This window comes from Eschscholzia californica, unplaced genomic scaffold (assembly GCF_041429995.1).
Source record: "Eschscholzia californica isolate CP2 unplaced genomic scaffold, dmEscCali1.0.p SCAF_2, whole genome shotgun sequence".
Lineage (NCBI taxonomy): Eukaryota > Viridiplantae > Streptophyta > Magnoliopsida > Ranunculales > Papaveraceae > Eschscholzia > Eschscholzia californica.
Window position 1 is genome coordinate 47150914 of NW_028238309.1, and position 26689 is coordinate 47177602.

At 36.1% G+C, this 26689-nt stretch overlaps 3 protein-coding genes and 2 long non-coding RNA genes across 5 annotated transcripts; 1 reads left to right on the top strand and 4 right to left on the bottom strand.

Annotated features, from left to right (window-relative positions):
• Positions 1-465: 465 nt before the first annotated feature.
• Positions 466-1909, bottom strand: LOC147558470 (uncharacterized). Its single transcript, XR_015234392.1, has 3 exons — positions 1837-1909; positions 1181-1296; positions 466-758 (listed from the first exon to the last, which is right to left on the bottom strand). It is a non-coding gene; the product is annotated as an uncharacterized LOC147558470 (long non-coding RNA).
• Positions 1300-2105, top strand: LOC147558471 (uncharacterized). The gene is made up of 3 exons (XR_015234391.1): positions 1300-1440; positions 1753-1782; positions 1856-2105. It is a non-coding gene; the product is annotated as an uncharacterized LOC147558471 (long non-coding RNA).
• Positions 2106-3522: 1417 nt separating this feature from the next.
• LOC147558472 (ATP binding microtubule motor family protein) lies at positions 3523-7898 on the bottom strand. Its single transcript, XM_086660143.1, has 14 exons — positions 7734-7898; positions 7108-7628; positions 6811-6976; positions 6337-6727; positions 6018-6223; positions 5603-5922; positions 5437-5500; positions 4892-4982; positions 4494-4795; positions 4344-4390; positions 4199-4220; positions 4053-4115; positions 3930-3968; positions 3523-3831 (listed from the first exon to the last, which is right to left on the bottom strand). The coding sequence occupies exons 2-14, from the start codon at positions 7338-7340 to the stop codon at positions 3787-3789; spliced, it is 1989 nt and encodes a 662-aa protein (XP_086516269.1). The 5' UTR covers positions 7341-7628; positions 7734-7898; the 3' UTR covers positions 3523-3786.
• A 1285-nt stretch (positions 7899-9183) lies between these two features.
• On the bottom strand, positions 9184-12038 carry OEP16-1 (outer plastid envelope protein 16-1). Its single transcript, XM_086660144.1, has 6 exons — positions 11582-12038; positions 11382-11433; positions 10660-10691; positions 9897-9930; positions 9699-9766; positions 9184-9532 (listed from the first exon to the last, which is right to left on the bottom strand). Exons 1-6 carry the CDS (start codon positions 11693-11695, stop codon positions 9392-9394), a joined length of 441 nt encoding a protein of 146 aa, XP_086516270.1. The 5' UTR covers positions 11696-12038; the 3' UTR covers positions 9184-9391.
• Positions 12039-14381: 2343 nt separating this feature from the next.
• LOC147558474 (uncharacterized) lies at positions 14382-15487 on the bottom strand. Its single transcript, XM_086657509.1, has one exon. The coding sequence runs from the start codon at positions 15394-15396 to the stop codon at positions 14752-14754; it is 645 nt and encodes a 214-aa protein (XP_086513635.1). The 5' UTR covers positions 15397-15487; the 3' UTR covers positions 14382-14751.
• Between the last annotated feature and the right edge of the window lie 11202 nt (positions 15488-26689).

The window sequence follows — 26689 nt, forward strand, 5'->3', positions numbered from 1 at the left end:
CTGGACACTGCTGAAACTAGATACTAATCAAAATTTTAATTAATAATATTTCAAAAGCAACTGGTAATTAATGCAATTTCTTTATGTACAGTTACTCTTCTCACTGATAAAATCTGCGAAATTTCGTATTGTTTCACAACACAATATGAACTGCATATTTCATAATCTTCTTCGTGAATATTTAAAACGTATTACGAACTATCGTAATGCATTATGACGAAACCTTAATTTGTGTTTCAACTAGAAAAGTCCCACAATTTTTGGACCTCCGATTACTTTTAGCCACGCCTAGATCATACATCTGTTTTCTTGCCCGAGACGGATTTCAAGCCCCATTCTCCCTTCAAAATAATATATATTTCATAAAACGTCTACCTGGTGTTTAAAGATTTAAAATATTTGAAAAGACTAGCTCTAGAAATTTCCGAAAGTTAAACTAACAGTATTGGATAGCGAGAGTATCTAAGCATAGACAACTAAGTAAGCCGGGGAGGCCCTCCCAACGCAATCATAAAAGAGAGTATCGTATACACACAGTGGCAAGTGAGTAATTCACTTACCCTCCATAACTCCAAAAGAACCACAACGCGCTAAAATTTCACGAGTTAGTTAGTTACATTAGCCTCTCTGTATACATGTGACGGGACAAAGAAAACACCACAAAAGAGTGAAAATCGAAAAAATGTCTTGAAGTAACGTAACACAGTATTGAGGAAGAACATGTCCACCGGGTTCATGTTCCCTAAACCTGCTGATTTCTGCAGGAAAAAGAGAAGAAGAAAAAGATCAAGTCCACAAACACTCAAATTTGACATTCACTGTGGTCCTATGGATACTTTTACAATAGAAAATGCTAATCGAGGGATAAAACCCAACATCATCCCACTCTTGTCGTCTCTATGTACAAACAAAGAATGATAAGTTTGTCTTCCACATTTACTAATACGGGAAAGCAAATAAAAACCCGAAATTATAGTTGTTGGATTTGGGGAACAAAAAACTGAGACAATATTTCTTGGATTCTCTCTACATTAACGAACAAATGATGTATTTTTTAATAAAAAATCATTGTACTAACTTTTTTTTGTTGGCATCATTTGGTTGATAAAAACTTCAACTTGCAACAAAAAATTAATATTCATATTCTGCCTTTATTTCATAATCAGAGTCAAAAGCTTACTTTAGATTCTTTCTCAATGGCCAACCAAATCAATGTCGGCGATTGCAACACGTGTATGGTGGATTTTAACACCTCCCTCTAAAACTTTCCTTATAAATAGGAGTTCTCGCATCAACCTGAAAAATGCAAACAAAACTCATTATCAGCTGATCAACTTCTAATTCATTCATTACAATCATCTTCTTTCAGAAAAAAAAAATGACTTGTTGTGATTGTGTCTCTTGTGGTCCTAGCTGTGTCTGCACTCCTGGGTGTGGAGGGTAAAACCTTCTTTTTAATCTACTAAGCTAGATTTATGTTTCAAGATTAGTTTAACTGGTATCACTTTACTAGTGTTTGTTCTTTTAGATCAGATTTGAAATTTGACTCAAGGTCTGAATTGACTCGAGTTAGTACTTACTTTCAATGTTTGTTTGAATCGGACTCGTCTGAATGGCGGATTTTAGGGTGCATCCGAGTCGGATCAAGACAACGAGAAAAACAAGCACCACCTTAGTCTATATTTTCTATAATAATTCTAGAAAGATACTGAAAGTTTTCTTATACTTTTGTTGTTCTTTTGTTAATTGCAGATGCAACACGAAAACGACAGCTGCAAAAGAGTAAGCTATTTGAAATCAAAACTGTATAAATAATGATTTGTGAGGAATACTTACCTAACTTTGAATATTGCAGAAACATTGAAGGCGGCTGTCATTGCGGGGCAAGCTGCAATTGTGATTGTAGCAACTGCAAATAAAGAGCATGAAGAAATGGAGAAATATATAAATAATATATGGTCTTATAATAAAAATATGTTCTGTATTTTGTGTTTGGTGTGTGTGAAGATGCTTTGAGTAATAAAAGTAGTCATGAACTCATGGTGGCTTCTCAATATTGAGTTGCTAGTGTTGTTCTTGGCTACCCAGTGTTTGTTTGTGCCCCATTGATATATCTATAATTAAGTTAACCTGAAAAAACTCGATTAATCATTTGAAATTTGTAAAAGAGAACTTCAGAATATTACCTGTTTATTTAGTAATATTAGCAGTTTGTATCCACTTCCTCTCGATCTCTGCTTAACTTTGAAGAAAAGAAATGAGAACCCGACAGTAAGTTATAACAACCAGATTGAGCAGAGGAATAATTTGAACATGAATTTAATCTGGTCTTCTAAATCAAATTCAAACAAAAATATTTGAATGGCGGATTGCGACAGTCGTACATGTATAATAATCTTGGATTATTTTACGGTGAGTGCTAGCTATGGATGATAGCCCAAAATGGTTTGTCCTCTTGGTCCATCTTTGAGTACATAGAAAAAATTATAAGTTTTTATTTTAAGAATACGGTGAAGACAGATAAAAACCCGAAACTATAAGCATGTCTTTTATGAATAATTTTTTTGGGATTCGTTTGGAAAATGGAACACCGGAAATGTATTTTTACATATCCAGAGTTTCAGTTTGTGGAGAATTTGGGAGCCTTCTCTAGTATATATTTGTTGAACTTGGACTTGGATAGCAAAAAAAACAGATAATCTCAGTAACGGTTTGGACTTAGATCGTTACGTACAATCACCTGACCAGTTTTTATTACCAAACAGTTGTAAACAGTGTACCAATCCTGGGCAACAATTGATATTTGCAAAAAAATCCTTGTCATCACTTTGTGCAGCAAAAAAGTTAATATTCATATTTTTCTTTTCTTTCATAATGAGTCAAAAGCTTACTCTATAAATTCTCTCTTAGTGGCCAACCAATTCAACGCCGGATATTGAAACACATGTACAGTGGTTTCCGACATTCCCTCCAAAACATTCATTGTAAATAGGAGTCTTCGCATGACAACCTGAAAAATACAAGCAAAACCCATTAAAGTTATCATCCTTCTGTCCGCAAAAAAAATGACTTGCTGGGGAGGGTAAGCTAAATCCTTCTTTCTAATTTAATAAGCTGGATTAATGTTTCAAGATTAGTTCTAACGGTATCATTCTATTCTCTTCTCTCTAATAATTTTCTATAGAAAGATATTGATTGAAAATTACCATTATTGTATTTAGTAATCGCAGAAGCAACACGAAAAACAACAGCTGCGAAGGAGTTGATAGTGTTGTTCCTGGCCACCCAGTGTTCCTTTGTGCCCCAGTGATATATCTATAATCTACAATTATGTTAACCTAAAACAAATCCAATTCATCAGTCGAGAAATGATGAAATACGCCACGTAAAAGAGCACAGAGAATATTACCTGTTCTTTGGGTAAATTAGCATTTTGTTTCCACTTTCTCTCTAGCTCAGCTTAATTAAACAAAAATAGAAAAGAATCTGATACTCTGACAGTCAGTTATATAACAACAAGAATGATCACAGGCGTAAGTTGAACATGGATTGAATCTGGTTTTTACATCAATATGAAACATTAATGTTTGAAAACTTACATACTCACGATGAACAAAGAAGAAACGGAATTAGAAAGACTTCAACATGAGGTCATAAAAGCAGCAGATAATAGAAAATATGGATGGCAAATCAAATCCATTAATCACTAACTAGTTACTAGAATATGTAACTTGGGTATTTTGGTACAGGTGACTCAAAGGTCATTCTTAGTTTCTTTTTGTTCAGTTAGTCGAAGATTCCTCTTGCTGCTCTCCTAAACATATCATTGACCTGCAAGAAGATTTTCAATTATTAAGTGGTGTGTAAAGACATCATCTTTGTCGAGGAAATAGTGGAAATCAGAATAGCTAGAAAGAATAGTGAAATACCTGCTTGGAGGAAAGACCAATGTTCTCCAAATCTGATAGCTGCAGAAAAATAAACTAGGTTAATTTTAGGTAAAGGTGAAAAATGAGATATATATTAGCAACGTGGTTTGTGACATTTCTAACCGATTTGAATGGGCTAGTTTCTCTGAGCTCGACTATATATTCAGCTCTCTTCTGTCCAATCCCCTGGATATAAAAAAAAAAAAAAAGATCTTTAGCAAAAGAAGAGTAAGAGCTGTAAATTTTAAATCATAACAGCTAAGAGGTACCTTTAACTCGAGTAGCTCATCTCTGCAAAGAAAAAAGGTGATGACATAATTAGTTTGACCCATAACATAGAATACAAAGAATTCAAGTCGTGGTGGTATTAAGAAAAAATGAAGTAACAAATGAAACCAGAGAAAGAAAACCTACTTGCTTGCAGAATTCAAGAAAGCAAGATACTCTTGAACAAGGGAGCTCTGTACAATAATCCGAGAGAAAAATTAAGATAATCTATTGTCAAGACTAAAATCCGAAGCGGTTAAGACAAAAACTATGATTATAAAATATGTATCAGTCAACCTTCAAATTGGAACTTCGAGTATTGAATGTAGTAAGTGGGGTGCCAGTCACTTGGATCCCATTCCTGTTGTCAGTGAAAACAGATTGTGGCTTGGGAGTTGTTGGCTCATAGAAAATCGAACAACTTCGGTCTTTGGACGGAAGATCTTCAGTGTCTTTCATGTTTAACTTGGAGTTTATAGGCGAAAGAGCTTTCCTCGTCAAATCATGTTGTGTTTCACTTCTTCCACTCTTTGGTGGTGAATGCATATCAGTGATGAAAGAAGCAGTATCTGCCATATTCTCATCCGAAGATTCAACAACTGCACACTCAAAATGTCAAATATGAAAGTCTTAATGTTATATTGCTCTTTGACTTCTATAAGAAGAAATAGTTCAAAGCTCCAAGAAAGACTTACCTGGTAAATGTACTACTGGTTCTAACAAAGTTGTGGAGCGGCTACCAGTATTGAGATTCTTATCATACTCAGCTCCATCACAGACAGTTTGCTACAATAAATTTCATATAGAAGAAAAAAATATTTTCTGTTTAGTATCTCCTTAAAACATGGAAAGAAAAAATTACATTCTATAAGTTCAGACAATCATCGACATTAAGAACAGTAACCAAGTGGTCAAAAAAGTTATCACTATACAAACTGTTGACATACCATCCTTCAAAATGTCAAAACAGTCTTTACAATCTATTTTGGACTTATACATAACTCCTTTGATCCTTGAGACTCGACTATTTTACACCAATTCGTAAGTCTTAACTCTCTTATCATTATTATTCTGATTGATGATTATTTTCAACAATGTAATAAAGAAAGCGTCTAACTAATACCAATAACACTCAATTGTTTACGGTCCTTGTGAAATAAATTTTCTTTAGAATCTTGAATGATAAGCATAAGAAAGTTTTTTCCCTTTTCTCGTAAGTCATAAGGGTTATAATACTTACATCGATCGAAGAGATATCTACATCCATGGGACAAACAAATGCAGTTTCTGTGCCGAAAAGATGTCTGAAGCAAAAAAAACGACAGAATTCAAACAAGAAATTTTAGTCACAGAGAGTAAGGTTTAAAATATTGACGGGCAACAAATTCACATCTTGCTGTTTTTACCTTGCTTTAGTAACTTCTAGTTCGCCTTGACGGTCAGTAGTAACAGTCCTTATTTTTCCAGACTTCTGATGCAAACTCTGCTTCTTCAGAGAGCTCATTCTACTCGGAGTTTTACTGGACAAGGGAGAACCAAACCCTCCAATTCTCTGCGAACTTTTTGTCTTCCCTTTAGATTCAAGCCAAACTCGTAGCTTTTCCTCCATGTCAATTTTCACCTTTGGAGTCTCTGGGTTTTGTGATGAAGAAACATAATTAGAAATCTGGCGTGAACGAGCAGCCAAACTGACGGTATAAACTGATTCTTGGTATTCTCCTGGATTCTGTGAAAAAAAGGAACCACATTAATATTCATGGTAATAAGAGCTTATAACTTATAATAAATAGTCAAAGAAAACTAAGATCCCAAGATCCTCACCAGACAAGCCACCATTAAAGAATGACTAGTTCCTCCAAGTGAATCCTGCAATATCCGAGTCAATTTACTTTCTCGATAAGGCACTCGAGGTTTATTGTTGTTGAGTGCGTAAATGACATTCGACAATGCAAAAAGGGATTGATTGATCTTTGCACTTTCTTGAAGACGAATCCCTTCATTGCAAGTCCTTCTATTATCTTCATTTCCTGATATAATCACAAGAAATTGAAACAAGTCCAAACCGAAATCAGCACGTTATAAGTAACTCAGCGAGTCTTTTAAAGAAATCGATGAGATATCTAGAATGTGAAGAAGAAACCTGCTAAGTCAATGAGATTGAGCTTCCCTAAATCAGATTTAGAACCATCATTTGAAAGATTAGTAACAGTAATTACAAGAACTCCATGGCTTCTACTCGACACATCATTAAGTCCAGTGTGAGCAACTTTCCGTCCTTGGATCCCAGAAGACAGAACCTTGTTAAATTCTGACATAGAACTCACAGGAACCCTAGAAAGTCCTCTCAGCTGAACTTGCCCATCTTTGTCATCTAACACAGAAATTTCCTGTGTTTTTGGCTCTAAAAGATCATAACACCTATCCATATATACTTCATAATAAGAAATCTCTGAAGAACACCCAGAATTATCGCACATCGCCAGAACGGTCGACATTGCTAGAGACATTAGACCTGGAAGTTCATCAGTTCCCTAAAAATCACAATTAACCTCAGTTGTTACACCCACAACAATAACAATCAAAGAAAGCTAAACCCTAGATATTCTTATTGTACCTGCATTGTGTGGGTTTTTCCACTACCAGTTGCTCCATAAGCAAAAATAGTAGCATTTGATCCTCGAAAGATCAAATTAAGCAAAGGGTAAACTTCCTTTTCAAAGATCTGATAAACAGTATCATCTTTCCCAAAGAAAGAATCTAACATATAGCACTCTTTTCGGCTGAAATCGAAGAAAATATTAATCATTTATAAGAATCCCTAACTCAAAATGCACAATTGTTATTGTTAAAGATCTAAAGGGAAAAACAACAAAACAAAACAAAAGAAAAAGAATATTAGAGAAATTCTGACCTAGTTTCTTGATCTTTGAGATGGACTGCAACTTCATCAACAAATGAAGATTCTGAGTTAAGAACGGAAACGCAGGAAACTGGATTTCCATTCTTTTGTTCGATTTCAGAATCGAGAAAAGGACGTACTCTAATAACGACTCTCACTTTAGAAACCGAATTTGATTGCGAGGGTTTTGAAGAAGTTGTGAATCTAGCACTTTTAGGGCTAGTAAATCCTAATTGAGTAGCCATGGAAACAAGTTCAGTAGATGAGGGAAAATTTGTTCAGCTTTCGGAAGAGAGAAATGAGAAAAGAGGGAAGGGTTTTTCTTAATTTTGACCGTTGATAGGGTTATAAGGAGCCGTTTGTTTATAAAATTTGTGTCTTGAGTTTTATAATAGGAAGCGCGGAATTCATTCGAATTTGAATGTCACCTGACAAACTTGTCCCAGTTATTATAAATGTTCTTGCTTTGCCAAATGCAAAAGTTTTTATGTCTTTTTTGGGGGCACGTCTGCAACCCTAAGGTTTCCCTTGGGCTGGGTAATTTTGAAAGGTTGTTGGGTAGTTTCTCAAATGTCGAGAAAGTCATTCATCAATTAGATTTGTTTTAGGGACCATCTTATATAGAGTCTAAAAGTCACTTATAAGTTTGTTTTCTTCCCCTTAATCTTCATCTTCAACTTCACTTCTCACAACCACCACTACTTCCCTCCCACAAGCACCACTACTTCTCTCTCCCTCTTTCTATCTGTCTCTCCCTCTCTCCACTTTCCCCCTTACTAAATCTCACTCTTTCTCTCTCGTTCACTTCAGACGATGGGTGGTGATTGAAAATGGTGGTGATCGGGGTTGGTGATAGTGGTGGTCGGAGGTGGGAGATGTAAATTAAGGGGTAAAAACATAAACAATACTATTTTTGGATTTAAAACAAGGTTGTCCACTAAGTCAAATTTAATTGATCAAAGTTTTTCATCCCTGAAAAATATTTTAGATGCCCCAAAACATCGACCGTTTCGAAACTGCCCAATCTTTCTTCTTTTTTAAAGAACACCCCTTTATCTCTCTCTATATGTATCTTCATCTTCTTCACTACGCTTCACCACGACCACCGACAAGACCACCTCTCTCCTCCACCGTCTCTCTCCTCTCCCCTCGTCACATGTTCTTTCTTCTTTGTGGCAGTGGGGTTCACTCTAGCATCAACATACATCATCCCAAACGAAGGGGTGACCAAAGAGTGTAGACGGCATAGAGACCAAGTGACGAAGGGAGAGACAATGGAGAACAAAGACTAGAGAGATATGATAAGAGAGTGTGGCGGCGGTGGTGGTGGTGGTGATGGTGGAGTGAAGCAGATGAAGACGGACGGCGGAGAGGGCATAAGAGGAGGGACCAAAATAAAAAATAATTACTTGAGGTCATCTCAGATTAATGCTGCTTCTAATCCAATCAAGTCAATAGGTCAAACTTAATAGAGTAACTTTCTGCAAAGGTCTTCGGTCACCTAAGCAAAACCTTCTGTGCCGGCACGTCTGCCCTGCCTGGCTCTATCATACAAAGGTTGTCCGGCACGTCTGCGCTGCCTGGCTCGTTCAAAGTTGTGCCAACACACCATTGGCAAATGGGTCCAAGGAGTACCATCACTAGATCCGTCCAAGGGGGCATCATCACTACCACCACTAGGATCAGTCCGAGGGGCACCATCACTACCACCACTAGATCAGTCCAAGGGGGACCACCACTACCATCGCCTGATACTGCTGCTGCCCAGGGTGCACAGCTGAACTTCCAGCTGATGCAACTACAGTTAGAGCACTCGAAGGATTTCATGAGAAATAAGAATGTTAGAGAGCTTTCTTAAATTAATACTGACGATAGGTTTGCTTTTAAAGTTCTCTTTCATTGATCGATCTACTGAACGTACCAACTATATTCCTGACATGATTTCGCAACCAAAACCATGGATGGTGGTGGTATAGATACCTGTTTTAAGGCAACCAATAACCCTCACTAGATAGACTTGAAGCTTCCCCTTCTCTGCTACTAATTAGTAAACACAGCGTTATCCCACGACTTCAAGAACATATTGTGTTTCACCTTACAATCATTTCATTCATAGGAGAGAAGTAGATAACATGATGGTAGGTATTTATTCAAGAAATGCTCGACTACAAATAGTTCTAGCAGTTATTTACTCGAGTAACAAAACTAGAAACAAGAAAAAGTGGAAGGAAAAATACTAAAATTGTTCTTTATTACAACCTGCAATAAGATCTGAAGTTTTACGAGTCCTGTTTCTTCAGGTCAGATAGTTGATGAACTGTGCTGCAGTGGCAACAGCACCTCCTGTAATGGCATCCATTATGATCTTGTCTCTATCGCTGTTACTTACTGCAGATACTAGAGCCCCAGTCACAGCACCACCTAGCATTGCATTCTTCTGCAACATAGCATTGACAAAAGGAATGAACATCAGATCCATAGATCTAATATTCGACCCAACTCCAAATAAAGTTTCGCCATCGATGTTATGTCTATAACCACTAATCTAGTTAATCAACTTCCATCACTCGTGCAGGAAACGAGATATCCAATTCAAGACTTACCCAATCTCTGGTACCACGGATCCTTTCCATGCCATATTCCATTCCGACGTAAACTCCAGCTACAGCCCCTGCAAATATCATATAAGCAGTTAGGAATGCTCCCTATTCACAGAGTAATGGAAGATTTCCTGCAATTTGTGGTGTCCCACAAAAGAACCCAATTTGCAGATACCAAGTGCTGTTTCATTTGGGACTTACCCCAGTAAGCACCTTCCTTGCACATCTTCTTAAACTGCAATAAGAATGGGTTTCCATCAGTATGGTTAGACAATTCAATCTCCTCCATTATATTTTTGTGGTTCTTTTAAGCCATAAGCACTTGTAAAAACACAAGTTTAAGAACTGCGGAATGGGATTGTAGATACCAGTACACAACTTGGAGCAAACCCACTTTCCCCAGTAGCTACCTACCACCACGCTACAATCACCCTGCCTCAAATGACAAGGAACACTAGCTGGATAGAAGGATCAATACAAGGGGTATACATATGTGATTCAGTATCTCAGGTTAATATCCACTTTTCTCAATGCCTGCAAAGCCAATATTGCTCGCACTGAGACAGTATGGTTTCTAGAATCTAAACTATGCAGTCCATATCTCACAAGTCTTGGACATTTTTGGCACCACAACAACTTTTTAGAACATTTAGACATTTGATATACTTTATAGATCCTAACAAAAAGATACCTAAGGTCCATCAGTAGTAAACCAAACAATTGGTACTCATCTCAAAAGGAAGAAACCTCGTAAAAAGTCCATATTAAGAAGATGACATCTTAGCCTAACCTAAATATACACCTAGTTAGTACTTTCACTATGTACTGATTGATAAATTAGATAGCTTGAACATGAATAATACTCGAAGTCAAAGTTTCAAGACAAAATAATACAGTTAAAACTAGAATTTACTTATATAAATAGTAAAATTGTAACTTGATTAAGGATTAAAGGAGATCTTACCGATTTCTCAAGGTTGTGTTTTGAAATACTCCCTGCTCAGAAAAAAAATGGTTTATGGTCACCACATTATGTATAATACAAGACTAGATTATAAACGCTAAAATGTTAGACTGACACCCAAAGTCTAAACAACCATAAAATAACTTGTTTTATAAACCCATTTGATTATGTGTTTCTTATCATCACAAGACATAACCAATAAATCATACTAATAACTTTTCCAGATGATATTTTCATTAGCTTATCTAACTCCCTTCGTGTCCATTCATTTCTCGGTCACCAGACAACCATGATTGATTAGCATTATCCCACTTCGCATGGAATTAGAATTTGCAAAGTAGATTAGTTGTGGGCAATCCTTTCCTTGAAAGTCGGTTTTCGAGGAGAGAGACCCAATACAAGGTATCAGGGCTAGTGTCGAGTGACTCTAGCCCTGCCTTGAGGGGAGATGTTAGTTAGCATTATCTCACATCGCATGGGCATAGGAATTTGCAAACGAGATTAGCTTTGAACAATCATTTCTTCGTAAGCCGATTTTCAAGGAGAGATAGACCCAATAGGCTCTAACATGATCTTACCATTTCAGTCACATTCATATGAGTATATGACTAGGGCTAGAGAATATGAACCTTCAAGTGAATATTTTGAAATGCACTTCAAACACCATAATCAGGAACTAAAACTGTTCACAAAATTTCATAATAAGAAGGAAGATAAAGAACCTCTTTTCAAGCAGTCGTAAGATTCCTCAGCAAGAACTTTCGTTACAGCAACCTGCAAATTAAAAAAAAAAACAAGAAGAAATGAAAGATCCATTATAATGTCTTTCAAAGATCAAAGAAAACTTAAGAAAAAAGCTCTCAAATAAAAAACTAGTACTAGCTAATTTGTACAGAGTGGGAGTGAGAGCTAGGGTTTTTACGGTTCCGATCTTTAAGAAGCCATCAACGGTGTAATTAAGAAAGGGATTTCCCATATCAATTGCAAAATCGATCTTTGGTGACCCTACAGAACCTGAAAAGGAAGTCCTCGGCATCTTCTTCTTCTTCTTCTTACTCTGCAACTTCAGATTATCTATTCCACACTCTTAACTGAAAATGAAAACCCTAATTTTATAAAATTGTGTGTGCTTTCTCTTCTTCACTCTTTCTCTGAAATAGTCAAATTTAAGTCATCTTATCGTAGTATTCTTTGAGTGGTTAAGAAGGCATTTGTCTCGAGTATACCAACCAAAATAAAAAAAAAAAGGGATACAAAAGAGAATGGCAACATTGAGAAAATTGAAGACAGTGAGGACAATGGGGGGTAGGCCCGTTAGGGGTGGGAATCCGGGGTGGAGATGATACTACCGCACATATACTTTTCCTACCAGCAAAGCTGAGGGGTCACGTGAGCTCTCTGAGTCTAAGATATAACAAAAAAAAAAACAAAAGTAACCATGGTTAAAGGACCGACAATGTGGGGGATGAGGTATACTTCATTGTCGAAGGAGAAACAACAACTAAGGCCTCTAGATGACCGCTCAATGATACGAAAGTAGGAGGTGGAAAGACAGTCAAGACGTTTGCCTAGAAGCAGCCATTCTTGAATGCGTATGTAATATAGCTCATCGACTGAGCATCTTTTTTGCGGCAAAAGATGAACAAGGCTATACGAATTGGCGAAGTTGTGTTGTTGTGAAAGTGCATCAGTAGGGGGGGGGGGGGATTCGTCTTAGAGGGAAGCACCCGGCCGAACAAGATCCTGATACAAATAGCCTAACGAAAGCAAAGCATTTGGAACATTTCTTTTATGAGAAGAGAATCTCTCTTCAAGCATTTGGAACATTTCTTCTACGACCTCTTTTTTTTTTTTTTTTTTAAATATTTGTCTCTCCTCTTTCGACCACCAACTGCGGTCACCACCACGATCATATGTCCTTCTCTCTCTCTCTCTCTTTGCCCCTCTCTCTATCCCTCTGTCTCTACCTATATATATATATATATATATGTATATTTTCTCTCTCTCTCTCTCTCGCTCGCTTTTTCGGTCTCAAACTATAGTTCTCTCTTTATTCATTATACCGGCGAAGGTAAAGGTTCCCTTTCGTCAGAACGCCTTTCGTCTTAGACGAAGGAAAGGATCTCGTGGTCGGTCGACCACGTGATCCTTGTGGTTAGTCTCGTGATCGACTGGCCACAAAACCCTCGAGGAAGGTTTCTTCTTCAAGGGTTTTAGGGAGGGTTTCGCCCGAAACCCTTTTCCTTTGTCTAAGACGAAGAGAGTTTTGGCAAACAGAACCATTCCCTTTGCCGAAACATTGAAACTGAGAAAGAGAACATTAGTTTGAGAGAGAGAAAAAGAGACTGAGCGAGAGAAAGAGGAAAGAGAGAGAAAGAGACATATGATGGTGGTGGTCGGAGATATTGGCCAGTCGACCACGAGACTGGCTACAAAGATCGCGTGTCGTCAGACCACGAGATGTATATTGCACATCTTGTGCCCAGGTGACCACAAGATTCTTGTGCCTGGTCTCCTGGTCGACTGACCAGTGGCCACGAACCCCATCATCCCCACCTACCCCACCCCATCTGACTCCCTTTCATCTCTCTCTCTTTCACAGACACTCCCTCCTCTCACTGCAACCCCCCAAGTATTCTCCTTAATTTTCACCCCTCATATGCGTGAATCTTTATATGTTATAATCAAACAAACTTAGGAAATGTTATTCATTTCATTTCAGTAAAAATCATCGTCAATTAAGGATTTTCAGATAAATGTTGCTAATAGAATATGTTTTAATGGAGTGAGTTCTAAGAATCCTCCTTTCCCCTATTTATAATTATAAGGTATTACAAGATATTTACAAGTAATGGAAACAGTAACGAAATAAGAGAAACAAAACAAAGATACAAAAGAAATAAAATATACTAAAGGAATTTAGGTGCATTAGGAAGTTGCACCCATTAGGGTTAGGAATTAGCAACAGCCGAGTGGGACGCTGTCACCTTCGGTTAACTTTTTTCCATATTAAAAAACCAAGCGAATCCATTAATGGTTTGGTTTAGTTAAAACTTTTTCCATATTGAAAAACCAAGTGAAACCATTGATGGTCTGGTTCACTTAAATAAGTGACTAGATCAATTTCAAGCAACTTGGTTTGATCAGTTTTGACAATTTCTGTACAACTTTATATGTGTCAGACTATTTTCTTTCTGCCACCCCAACTTTATATTAAGATATAAAAAACACTAACGGTGCGTCATTAGACTATGTTATTTTGGGCTTAGTGGCCGTATTGATATTGCAATGGTTCTTTTTTTTTTTTTTGAAAAATGCAAGGAATTTTGGTCCATTAGACAAAATTATTCTGCACTAAAAATGCAATTTGTTTCTCGTGATTCTTTTTTTCGGAGACATTTGTTTTTTGGGCTTGCAATTATGTTTGTTAATGACATTTTGTAGGGGAAGATGGCTTCATTTTTTTAACTTGATATTGGTATATGGTAGTGAAAATGTGAAAAAGAAAAATCAATCAAATTGGGAGGTCTTCAACAAAAAAGAAAAGAAAATCAAATTGGGAGGAGATGGAACGTGGCCCTCATACATTCCCAATTCCTAAAGGCTTCATCCCATGAACACTTAAATACAAGAGTCTAAAGTTTCTTTTAACTATACTTTAGGAATGCGAGATAACCCGATGTTGATTCTGCACTTACTCTAACTAATTCATAAGTCTGGGATTGAGTGAGAATAAATAACTACGATTTTTCTTCATTACTATCACAACGTTTCGTACTAAGATATAATAAAACAGAAACTGACCAACCAAAAATCAAAGAGACACAACAAATGACCTAAAGCACAACAAATAATGCTGAATGCTCCCTTTCTAATTGGGTCCCCAAGGTATACTAGCCCCCTCTATTGGCACCAACCGTCTGAATCTTACTTGCTTGGGAGTAAAACTTGGGATGCCCTTTTAGCATGATTAACACCTATCATATTAACCTACTAGTTAGACAAATCAATACTAAAGAAAGTTTCACCAAGATCTGGTTGGTTTTGTCATCCAGATTTGAACTTGTCTAACTAGTGAACTGAATTGCTAAATTATGTAGCAACTTCGGTTTGCCCGGATGAATAATTGACGGCCCGTTGCTTTGGCAAGGCGAGAATTGCAGTATGATCCAAGAAATCTCTTAGAGCAATAACAGACTTTAAAATCAATCTGAGATCATTAACACAAGTAAATTCAAACACATTTTCCCTCCTAACTGCATAAACATAAAAAGTAATACACCCTTTTCTAAACTTGAATAGAGCCATTTCATAACCACTCAAACTCCGAATAAGTTTTCGATTAACTTCTCCTAATGGAATCTCAATTGGCCATGAACAAATAACAGAAGTTTTTATACTCTCTGATTCAAATACAAAAATAAGAACTTTAGTTTTCTTTGTGCCAATACCAAGTGTAATAGTATGGATTGCATTATGTGCAAGAATTGTGAAGTTTGTTGGTATGAAAGCTATTGTTGATTGGAAGAGATGATTTTGATGATCAGAAGATGAAAGAGAAAGAAGTTGTGAGAGTTGTGGAGGTGAAGCTTGCTGGACTGTGAATGATTTTATGATTAGTTGGGTTCCAAAATGTATTCCTTCTACTTTAGAACTTGGTTTGAAAGAATTAGATTCTAGTGATTTTTGGTATTGTTGATTTGGGTTTTTCTGTTTATTCTTATCTTTCTGGTCCATGATCTAGCCTCTGGGTAACCAATGGTTTTGAACTTTAAACATTAAAGAGACAGAGGGGGGACTAGGAATCTTGAGGTGGAGAGAGAGTGAGAGAAAGGGGTTTGAGCAAGATTGGTCTTGTTTTGTGATAAATCAACCTAAGGTTTCTAGGTACAACCATGATAGCGGGAGGAAATCCGACGGACAAGATCGGTCTTGTTTTGTGATAAATCAAACTGAGTCACTTAGGTAAAAGAACACTTTAGATCGTAGTCTAATTTCAAAAAATTTTGTCTTCCACTGAAAGTAAGTCAACAAATCAAAGATTTTGTCAAAATCTTTTGCACGCACAACTCTCCTACTCCTAAACAAGACATACTATTTTTGTTTTAGGCACAACCGTGATGGTATACTTGAAAATAGACTGATAGACCGAAGTTCAACAGAAGTTTGAGATGGACAAACGAAAGTTTTGGACTTTACCTTAGATTTTAGATAGAGATCTAGAGAGAGAAAGATGGAGATTAGGGGAAGATTGGTCTTGTATTAGGAATTTATGGTTGATTTTGTTTCTCTTATTGGCTTAGTATTGGTCATCATCATATTATCAATGACTCAAATGGACTTGGTAGGAGTAATTTTTAACCAAAAAATAAATATTTGATTTGCTTATCAAGCCATTAATACAATATTATATCACTTTTTAATACCAATTGAATAACAAATTTGATGATTAATTACTATATTTAACCATCAAATTATTCTATTAATTGGAGAATTCCAATAATAATGAAGATTATAATCATTTTCAAATAATTTCCATACTGACTCAATATTAAATCTCCAATTGCTTTCCAAAAAAAAAAAGATCTCCAATTCCAACCAATTAGCTTCCCATATATTCTTGTTTTTCTTCTTATCTCTTCACATATTTTAAAATTGGCATTTTCTTCTTTTATAGGCTTTTAGCTAATGGTTAATTTGGGAATCAAAATCTTATAGATTATATTTGCAATGTTTTTTTTTACAATTTTAATATTCTAAATAATACCATCCCTCATATTTTTTTCCATATTTAGGTTATTCATGCCCATAATTTTAATCATACTTACACCCTTGATTACAGTCCATTAAGAATCTATACAGGTTGTTATAAGATCATATTTATAAGAGAAATTAGACAGAAATATTTGTGGATGGTGATCAGATTTCTCATAAAAATAGTTATATTTCGGACAAAACATTATAGTTCAGTCAAAACTGGACCGTCACAAAATGCCCCGACGTTTATACTGAATTATGGGGACCTGTTAACGAAGTTCAAAACAATCATATGTGGTGGCCGCCAAGGATACGTTGCCTGACCTGGCTGAATGTCTAATATGTCAGACATAAATATATTAGATGATGTTTGGCAAGTCTACTTCAGGTGGTTCTCAATATATAAGATGGGACATAAATATATAAAAGATATCTTGTGAAAATTTGGTTGAGTCTTCATTTTGAGCATATAGCTTGTGTTCTGGAAAACGAGATGTATTAAGTTACTAATTTGAAAATAAATGCATGTACTGAAGATATTTACTGTTTCTACTGGCCGTGAGTAGATAGATTATCTTCTTTGATGTGATTTGAACTAGTTTATATTTTTAAAATCACATTAGCGTTCTTATTTAATAGACATATTTTTTCCGTTAGTTTCATTGACCTGATAAGTTAACTTGCCTTCTTTACACTCCAAAAGTGTCTTCGAAATGGGATGCATTAAATTACTAACAAATACATAATTAGAATTCAGATATAACTATGTACTAATTGTTATGAGGGCGGAAAATCATTTAAATCTCATTTCGTCTTATTTACTAGATATGATTCCCATTCCGTTTGTCAACCGGGAACTTCCATCCTTATATTATAGGTTTCCTCTGTCTCTTTCTCTCCATCCATTGCTTGTAATCGAATCCAGTTAGAGGGTAAAGCATCATATATCTCTTACTCTCATTATATTGTACTATCTTCACAATTTGTGTTACTCCACTTTGTAGATGTGATGGTTTAGATCTGTTCCATCAAAGTGAGAAAATAAGTGTCACGACAGGCGAAACAGTGCATATTTTAAATGAAACGTCTGATATTTTTACTATGCTATCCATGAGTGGAACATTTTTTATTTGTGTCATCCATGAGAAGGGGCCATAGTTCGAAGAATTTCTTTGTACTTTAGTTCTTCAAAGAAAATTTTAAGGTGTTCAAGTATTTTCCAGGAGGAAATGTCACAAAGTGGGAACTAACATCCATTCATTACAAATCCAGGACACAAGATAACGTATGGTAAGGTTGTTTGTTTTCGTACCCAAGTTTCGAGCAATGCAGCGAGGAACTTGGTGATACTACGTACTATGGACTAGTAGTTCCATTATACAAAATAATCAAAGCAAAACTGAAGAAGAAAAAGCTATGGTAAAGTATGATGCTGAGAGGCTGGAAAGTTGCCTTCGTACTGACAAATTCGAGTAGGGCATGCACGACGTGACTTAATGACAATATTTAGTAAGGTATGCATGTGTAACTTTTACGTAAGCTCACTTTTTTGGATACGGTATTAGTTGCATTGATAATGTGCTACAAATGCACTAAGTTACGCACCCCTAATGGTACGGATTAGAAAACGTTTTACCGATTTGATAAGGCTTTCCAATTGGGAATGAATTCTAAGAACCTTAAAATTTTAATCCAGGGCTGATTGATTGCCCAACTAAGATGAGAGACTTCAGCATATAACTGCCACTCGCTAGGACGAGTGATGGATTTCTATATCATTATTGTATAAAAGGTTGGTTCTTCTCCAACCAAACACTCCAAGTTATGTATAGCTGTAGGTAAACATAGCTTCAAGAATAGCTTCATGTCTTAGGTTTTTTCCAATTCTACAACATAGAGGTAGGCTTAACCAGAAAATACGATTAATGGTCTCAATGTCATTACAACATAGCTAGGCTGCACCGGTTTGGTTGAGTGGATACTCGTCTTTGTAAGTTGTTGAGTCGGGAGGCTACCTTGAATAATAGACCGAAGAAACAAAGAGGGACTACGGCAGAATATATTTAAGGATGACTAACGTTTTCTATAGAATATATTTTCATGTACAAAAACATATTTAAGGTTGACTACCGTTTTCGGGAATAATAGAGCTCATTAGATAACTAATGTTCCGGAATAATAGAGCTCAACTAATGTTTTCCGGAATAATAGAGCTCACCAGATTCTGTATATATTTAAGGGAAATGCTAAGTGTACAAAGAATCTTTGACAAGATTCTTGACACGATGAGTCACACGGGTAAAAGAACGGTCCAGATCAAAGTCAAACTCTGAAAAACTTTTGTCTTTTAGTGAAAATAAGTCATCATGTCAAGGATTTTGTAACAACTTATTTTTTTCACCTTGTAAAATCGTTACATATATATAGTAAGCAACACAAAGTAATTTTCAATAACACCAACTCAAATCAAGTACATAGAACACAACCAATTACCGCATGAGTTTCAACCCTAACATATCTTAATCACCGTTCTTAACTAATTGAAAGGACGAGGTATTCTCGAGTCTGATCTTTTTTTTTGACATGTCTACATTTTTCCCATTTTAGTATTATACTTGGCTTTTAGAGTTATTTCTCGTTTTTTTTTCTAAAAGAATAAGTAAAATAGTTCGTTATAAAACAAAGTAATGGTAGTCGAGAATGCTGCCAAAAATTCTCAACAAGATAACATGCTTATTACATTGAAAGAATGAAAGGCTTAAAATCTGGATAATGCTTCCCATAATTACAGATAAAGTCACTAATGGTGTGTTTGGTTGCAGGATTCCTAAGTAGGATTTCTATTAAAAGTGGAATTTGGTAGGAATCATGAATCCTTGGTCTGTTTGGCTATCAAGAATCTTAGGACTCTTGAATCCTAAGGATTCCTAATTCCAAAATTTGTATTGGACCAAAATCCCACCCTACCCCTTAGGATTTGCTAGGATTTTGGATTAATGAACCTAAATTTCAAACTTAAAATCAACAAAAAAATATTTCCTTCTACAAATTCATTATTTTTTTCCAAAATCATTATTTTTTTCAAAAATCATATTTTTTCTAAAGACGTTTAAAAATACTCAAATAATAATAAATCATAGGATTCTTGGTTGCCAAACAAGCCAAAAATTATTACTTGGATTCATGAATCCGTGGAATCATGAATTCCAAGGACTCATGAATCCGCGGATTCATGATTCCGCCATCCAAACACACCATAAATTTTGTGTTCTTGATCGATGGTTGCTGATTGCCCAATGGAACACAACTCCTTGATCTTAACAACTATGTTTTCTATTGTTTTTTATCCGTTCCTGCTTCAAGCAGTCTAGTGTTTCTTTCACTCTTAATGATCCAAATTGTAGATAACTAAAGCCTTATTATTATCTACAAAAAGCACGTTTCTTTTTCATTAATTTCTAAGATTTTTGTTTTCCATCTACTTCGATGGAATACCCATTAAGATTTTTGTTTTCCATCCTTTGATTAGTTGGATGATATCCAAATGAGTTAAGTCATTTCATTCTTGTGGGAGTAGTCCTTTCCAAACTTGAGAAGTAAAAGAGCAATTCAAAAGTAAGTGGTTTGAGGATTCTTCATCTCTTTTCCTCATAGAGCATTTATTGGATTCTTCATCTCTTTTCCTTTGAAGGGGCCCTGTTAAGCTAGTCTATTATTAGTGGGCAGAGATTTGTGCAGGATCGACCAAAGGAGGAAGGATATTTTAGATGGCATTGTCTTGTTACATAAATATGTCGGAAAGAGATCGTCATTAGCATTTGACTCCAAAATTTTATACATAAAATTCACAGAGAAACATTTATTGGTTGGAGACGAAATTCTTGAATCATGAGGAGCTGCAAGATTGCTTGTAGCCGTTGTCGTTGCAGTAAGAAAGTTCATTAGCTCTTGCATTTAAGAGTTTCTTTTGGGCTTAGAAAGGTGGAGCTTCCATCTATCTTCTCTGAATTCACCTCCCATACATTCTTACACAAAGACTTTATTTTTTCTTGGAAGCTTTCCAAATCAATGAAATTTGGAGAAGAAAGTACGTACATCGTGATTTAGTCCAATTATGATGCCAAAAGTCAGAGTGGTTGCCTTCTTTGATGGTTAATGTGGTATGCTCTTGAATAACACGATTGAAAGAAGATATTTTTCTCCAAGTGCCTTACTTTTACTATGAATTTGATTACGAGGAAACCATCTTAATTTTGTTAATGCAATCGTACTTTTATGAGATTACTCTTTTCCATAAGGTATTAGTTTCCTCCCTGCATCTCCACACCCACTTCCCAACTAGGGGTCTGTTCACCAGTTCTAAATTCTTTATGTTCAAGTCACTAATCTTCTTAGTTTTACAGATTTTTGTCCATGCTACCCAGTGTAACTTTTTCTTCTCGTTTAACGATCCCCATAAGAAGTCTCTCATAATCTTCTCGATCTTCTTCCTAACGAAGACTGGCATGAGGAAAAGTGAGAGGTAGTAAAGTGAGACAGATGATAGAGTGCTTTTGATTAGTGTTAGCCGTCCTCCTTTGTGTTAGGAAAAAATAACCTAATTCCCGTTTTTCCCAACACTTTAGAAAGGAATCTGCATTTCAAAGTCATTAGTTATACTGTTAAATCGTTTCACGTATGGTCTGAGGTGATGTTCTTTAATAGAGTATAACCAGTAGTGTTTTATACAAGTAAAATGCTTTTACAGGCCAAAAGTATTACGTAGAAAAAGATTATGCATACGATAAGGTGGTAGGTGCCTAACTGCCTATGGCATATGGGGTTTCTTTCTATCAGTTTTAAACCAAAAGTTTTTAACGAATAGGCTTATTAAATGGTTGTGCATCCACCCCAAAAATCTGGAAGTCACAAGATCAAAATTCGATGAGGTAGAATATATTACTTGTTGATTATATGTTGTTAAAATATAAATAAGAGAGATTCTATTCATCCCTCCATTTTGGTCCCTCTTCCAGCCCTCCGCCAATGTGGCAACATATCACTGGATTATATTTTCTCACAATTCTCTCTCCATTTGTTCCACACTCAAGTGATATGTTGCCACATCGGCGGAGGGCTGGGGCAGGGACCAAAATGGAGGGATAAAATGACCTTTATGATAGTTTGTGGTAGTTATTAGCATATCGATGGGCTTCTGCTTGGACCTTGGGACAATCTTTTCTTGTTGATTAGTTAGTTTATCGTTTATGTTGTAACTATCTTCCATACTTTTATTCACTTGATTCATTGTCGTGATTTTAATATTTCTTAGTTAAACATGAAAATTCCAACAAGTTAAAATTTAGTGTACGTATGCATATTAGAAAAATAATTCCTCGTTGTGTAAGTCACTATACTGGTTATGTTTTAATTATTTTCTATATTTTGGTTCACGTAACTCATTGTATGGGTTTCAATATTTACATGAAACATAAAAATTACCACTAAGTGAACATGTATCGTACATATACATGTTAGGTAAATAATTTCATGTTGAGTTACTCACTTTATCGTTTAAGTTTTAATTATTTCTATACTTTGATTCACGTAACTCATTGTACTGGTTTTAATACTCTTAGTTAATTATAATATTACTAATAAGTTAACATGTATCGTACGTAAACATGTTAGGAAAATAGTTTCTCGTTGGGTTAGTGACGTTATCATTTATGTTTTGACTATTTTCTATACTTTGATTCACGTAACTCATTGTACTGGTTTCAATATTCTTAGTTAATTATAATATTACCAATAAGTTAACATGTATCGTACGTAAACATGTTAGGAAAATAGTTTCTTGTTGGGTTAGTGACTTTACCGTTTATGTTTTGACTATTTTCTATACTTTGATTCACGTAACTCATTGTTCTGGTTTCAATACTTCTAAGTTAAATATAGACATTAGCAATAGGGTAATATTTATTCGACATATAAATGTTAGGAAAATCATAAGATTATCGCTCCTATACTACAATGAAAGCTTAGACCTACACGAAAATTTTGGTCTTCTTTTGCCAAAGATTAGAAGTTCTTCTATTTTGATTGTCTACAAACACAAGATAATTAAACTATAAATTTAATGTTTGTGAATTTTAATATCATTAGCATACATAATATATATATATATATATATATAATATACTTTTCTTTTTTTGAATCAAAGCCTTTGTTCTTGCTAATGATCACAAATTCTTAAAGATAGTAAGGTTATAATGTCCTAGGAATATATGGACACTTCCATCCCACCCAAGATTTGCAAGCAAATGCAAATGTGAAACCAATTTCTACCCCAAATTTTGAATTTTGAATTATGAATTTTTTGTGATAATTTTTCCATTTTTAGTTATGAAGATATTTGCATAGGGAGAATAAGTTAAATATAGATAAACAATTAATGGCGAAAATTAGAAATATGTTTGAAAAAATGACCGGGAAAATCTACATTCAATTTATTACTAAATCCGTTTTCTTACATTATAGATTTTTTGTTGAATTTTTGCTACAAAGATTATCAAAATCTGAAATATACAAAAAAGGTTAGAGCAATTAAGATCATGCATGATAAAGGGTTGTGTGAGGTTTAAGAATTCTTCTATAAATTTGATGGTTTTCTTCTCATTTTTCATCATCTCACCTTGCTAGGTATCTAGGGTTTTTATCTGTTTTCTGTTTTCTCTTTTGTGTCTTTTGAGTCTTCTTCTCTTGGATTTTTCTATATCCAATGGGTTGGTCATCTGGTCATATACCAACAGTAGGTGGTGGTAGTGGTAGTGGTGATCCAAACACTGAAAAACAGTGGATTCAGTTTCATCGAGATATGGCTAATGTATCTGTTGGAAACCAATCTAATAGTAATAGTACTCTTACTACAAATCCACCAACACCACTAAGTATTGTCAATCCCATATCTTCACAAAACCAGTTAAACAATGGCCCTTTTAGGGTTCCAGAACCAGTACTTCCTCAATATAATGGGGAAGATGAACTCATGACACTTGCGAAGCAAATATCCACCATGGGTACTCCTCAAAATAATGGAGGAAATGAATCCATGGCACTTGCTAGGCAAACATCCATGGGTGTTCCTCATTATCATAATGGGGAAGATGATCTCATGGCACTTGCTAAGCAAATATCCATGGGTTCAAACCATACTCGAGCCGCTCCATTGAACCCTCAAATTCAATATCATCGCCACCAAAACAACCACGAGTCTCAGTTACAAAATCGTGGTAGGGCTGTTTCAGTAGCACTTTACCGACAACAACAACCGCCACAACACCACCACCACCCCGTTCAGTTCCAATACCAATACGATTCTCATTTCCAAAATAAGGCCAAGTCTGTTTTGGTTATACCTCATCGACCAGCACCGCCACCACAACACCACCATTTTCCCCTCCCATATCAGTATCATTACGGGTCTCGATTACAAAACCGTGGGGAGGCTATTGTAATAGCTCCTAGTCAACTACCACAGCCACCAGCACACCACCACCATCCGCTACAGTACCAGTACGAGTCTCAGTTAAAAAATCGTGCTACATCTATTTTAGTAGCACCTCGTCAACCATTACCGCCACCAGAATACCACCACCACCACCGCCAGTTTCAGTACCACTATGAGTCTCCATTGCAAAACAAGGGCAAGTCTATTTTAGTAGCACCAGATCAACAACCGCCACCTTTACAAAACAAGGGCAAGTCGATTTTAGTAGCACCAGATCAACAACCGCCACCACCACGCCACCACCACCAGAACCTCCACTATGTGTACCACCACCAAAATGCTGAGTTCCAAAGACGCAGTAACACCATTTTCATGTCTGATCAAGCATCAACCTCTTCATCTGTTCCTCAGGTGAGACCATCACCTTTAGATCAACACAACCATCTAACGACTCAGTTCCCGAATTCTGGTCAGATTCTACCAATGGCTGACTCTGCATCAACTTCTTTATCTGTTCCCAATGTGAACACTAATCCAGAGGAATCATTTGATGATCATGACGATCATGAGGTGTTCCAGAATAGTTTATCCTACGAACTGTTGCAAAACTTCATGAAGTTAAAATCGAGGTCGGAATCACACACAAACGATGATAGACCATGGTGGTTGCCACCCGGCTGGAGATACGAGAGAAGAAGACGACTAAGTACCGGTAAATATGACCGGGTACGTATACATAGATCATATTGTTTCTCTTATTAGTTTATATTACTAATTTGCTTTCAGGTTCTCATTTCAAGTTTTTATGTTCATAAATTAGGGTTTTAATATGTACTTACTAAACTAGGGTTTTGTTCAACTATATATTGCAGTTCTATTATGCACCAGAGACTGATCGTCAATTTAGATCCATGCCAGAAGTCCTAGCAGAAGCATATCCAGAATTAGCTTATTTGTTACCACCTGGATCTTCTCTGAGGGAAAAGCTTAAGGGTTTGATTGCCAAAAGTCTAAAATGCAAAAGGAGGTTGAAGAGGAAGAAGACAGACAAGCCGAAAATGAACAAGAAGAAGAAACCTTCCCCTAGTAAGGAGATCATCATCGCAAACAACTTTGAAGAAGGTTCGACATCGTCACCACTAACTCCTGATGTTCCAGATACTATTGATGCAGTTCCAACATCCTCAGAGATCATCGGAGTCGAAACTGATTCAAGTTCGGCATTATCATCTCCAACATCCTCAGACGTTAGCAATAATAACGTCGAAGTAGGTCCGGACTCATCACCACGAACGTCTGATGTTCGCGATATCGATGAAAATCCAAGATCCTTGGAGATCATCGATACCAACATGGAAGAAGGTCGGACTTCGTCACTACCACGAGCGTCTGATGTTCGTGGTAGTACCGAAGAAAACCCAATATCCTTGGAGATCACCGAAACCAACATGGAAGAAGGTTGGACTTCGTCACTACCACGAGTGTCTGATGTTCGTGAGAGTACTATTCATGAAATTCCAAGATCCTTCGAGATAATCTGGAACAACGTTGAAGAAGGTTGGACTCCATCACCACCACGAGCGTCTGATGTTCGTGAGAGTACTATTCATGAAACACCAAGAGCATCACCATCTCCACTAACTTCTGTAGGAGAAGATGGTAACAGTGAGAATATGATTGTAGAAGAAACGTTGGAATTGGTTGATCAGAACTCTCATCATAACACTACTAATGATCAATTACCAGAAGATTTTTTTGAAGGTATTTTTCCGGATAATGGCCATTTTGGTGTTGAATCTGTAGAGATTCCTGCTCTTGATGATGGTGTAGAGTTTGTTGAATTGGTGGCAGATGGAACCAACTTGAATGAGGGTTATGGTTTTGAAGAATTCCTCCAACTGGCTGATAATGACTTGGACAACCAAAATCATGAACAAATAGCAATGGTATCATCTGAAACTATTCCTTCTGATGTTAATGGTGATCCTGTGAATGAAGCAGCCACTGCACCATCTTCCGAAACTCCTCCGAATGATGATGATGATTTTGGTTCGGAAGAATTCTGGCAAGAGGTATTAGGCGGCAACGAACCTCTTGCTCCTTCCAATGTTGTCGTCAATTCGGAAGGATTATGGGATCTGTTTCGAGACAATGAGGAACCTCTTTTTCCAGATATATTTGATCTTTAAATTTCTTGCTTTTGTTTTTGTTTTTGTACCGATCTATCTGATCATGTGTTTGTTGTCTCTCTTAGAGAGTGTTTTAGAGTACTATTTAGGGTAATATCTATTGTTTTAGTTGTTTCCTTTTATGTTGGTCGATCTGATGATCATGTGTCTGTTGACTCTCTTAGAGAGTATTTAGTTTAATCAATTGTTTTGCTTCATTTTTCAGTAAATTTGTTGTTTTAATTTTGTTTGTGAGAAGTGAATGAATTATTTTTATCCTCACCCCTCTGGTAACAAAAATGATTGGGGGACTTCCCTGTGTAACCCTGACATACTTCATTGATGAGGTGGCAAATAAGACAAGGAGTATTGTAATCTTTTCACCGTCTTAAAAGAATGTAACATATCGCTAAGGGTAACATGAGATTAATCTATAGTTCTTGATCCAAGGCTAATACAATAACGTTTGAGGATCAAATTTCTATCAGCAGTATATATGTTGATGATTGGTTAAGTGTCCCATGTGTTTTTCTTGTTAAGAGCTGAACCTTTTTTTCTATTGTGAAACGGTAGGCAGTTGGCAATATCATTTAGTAACCCTAATTAGGATTGTATA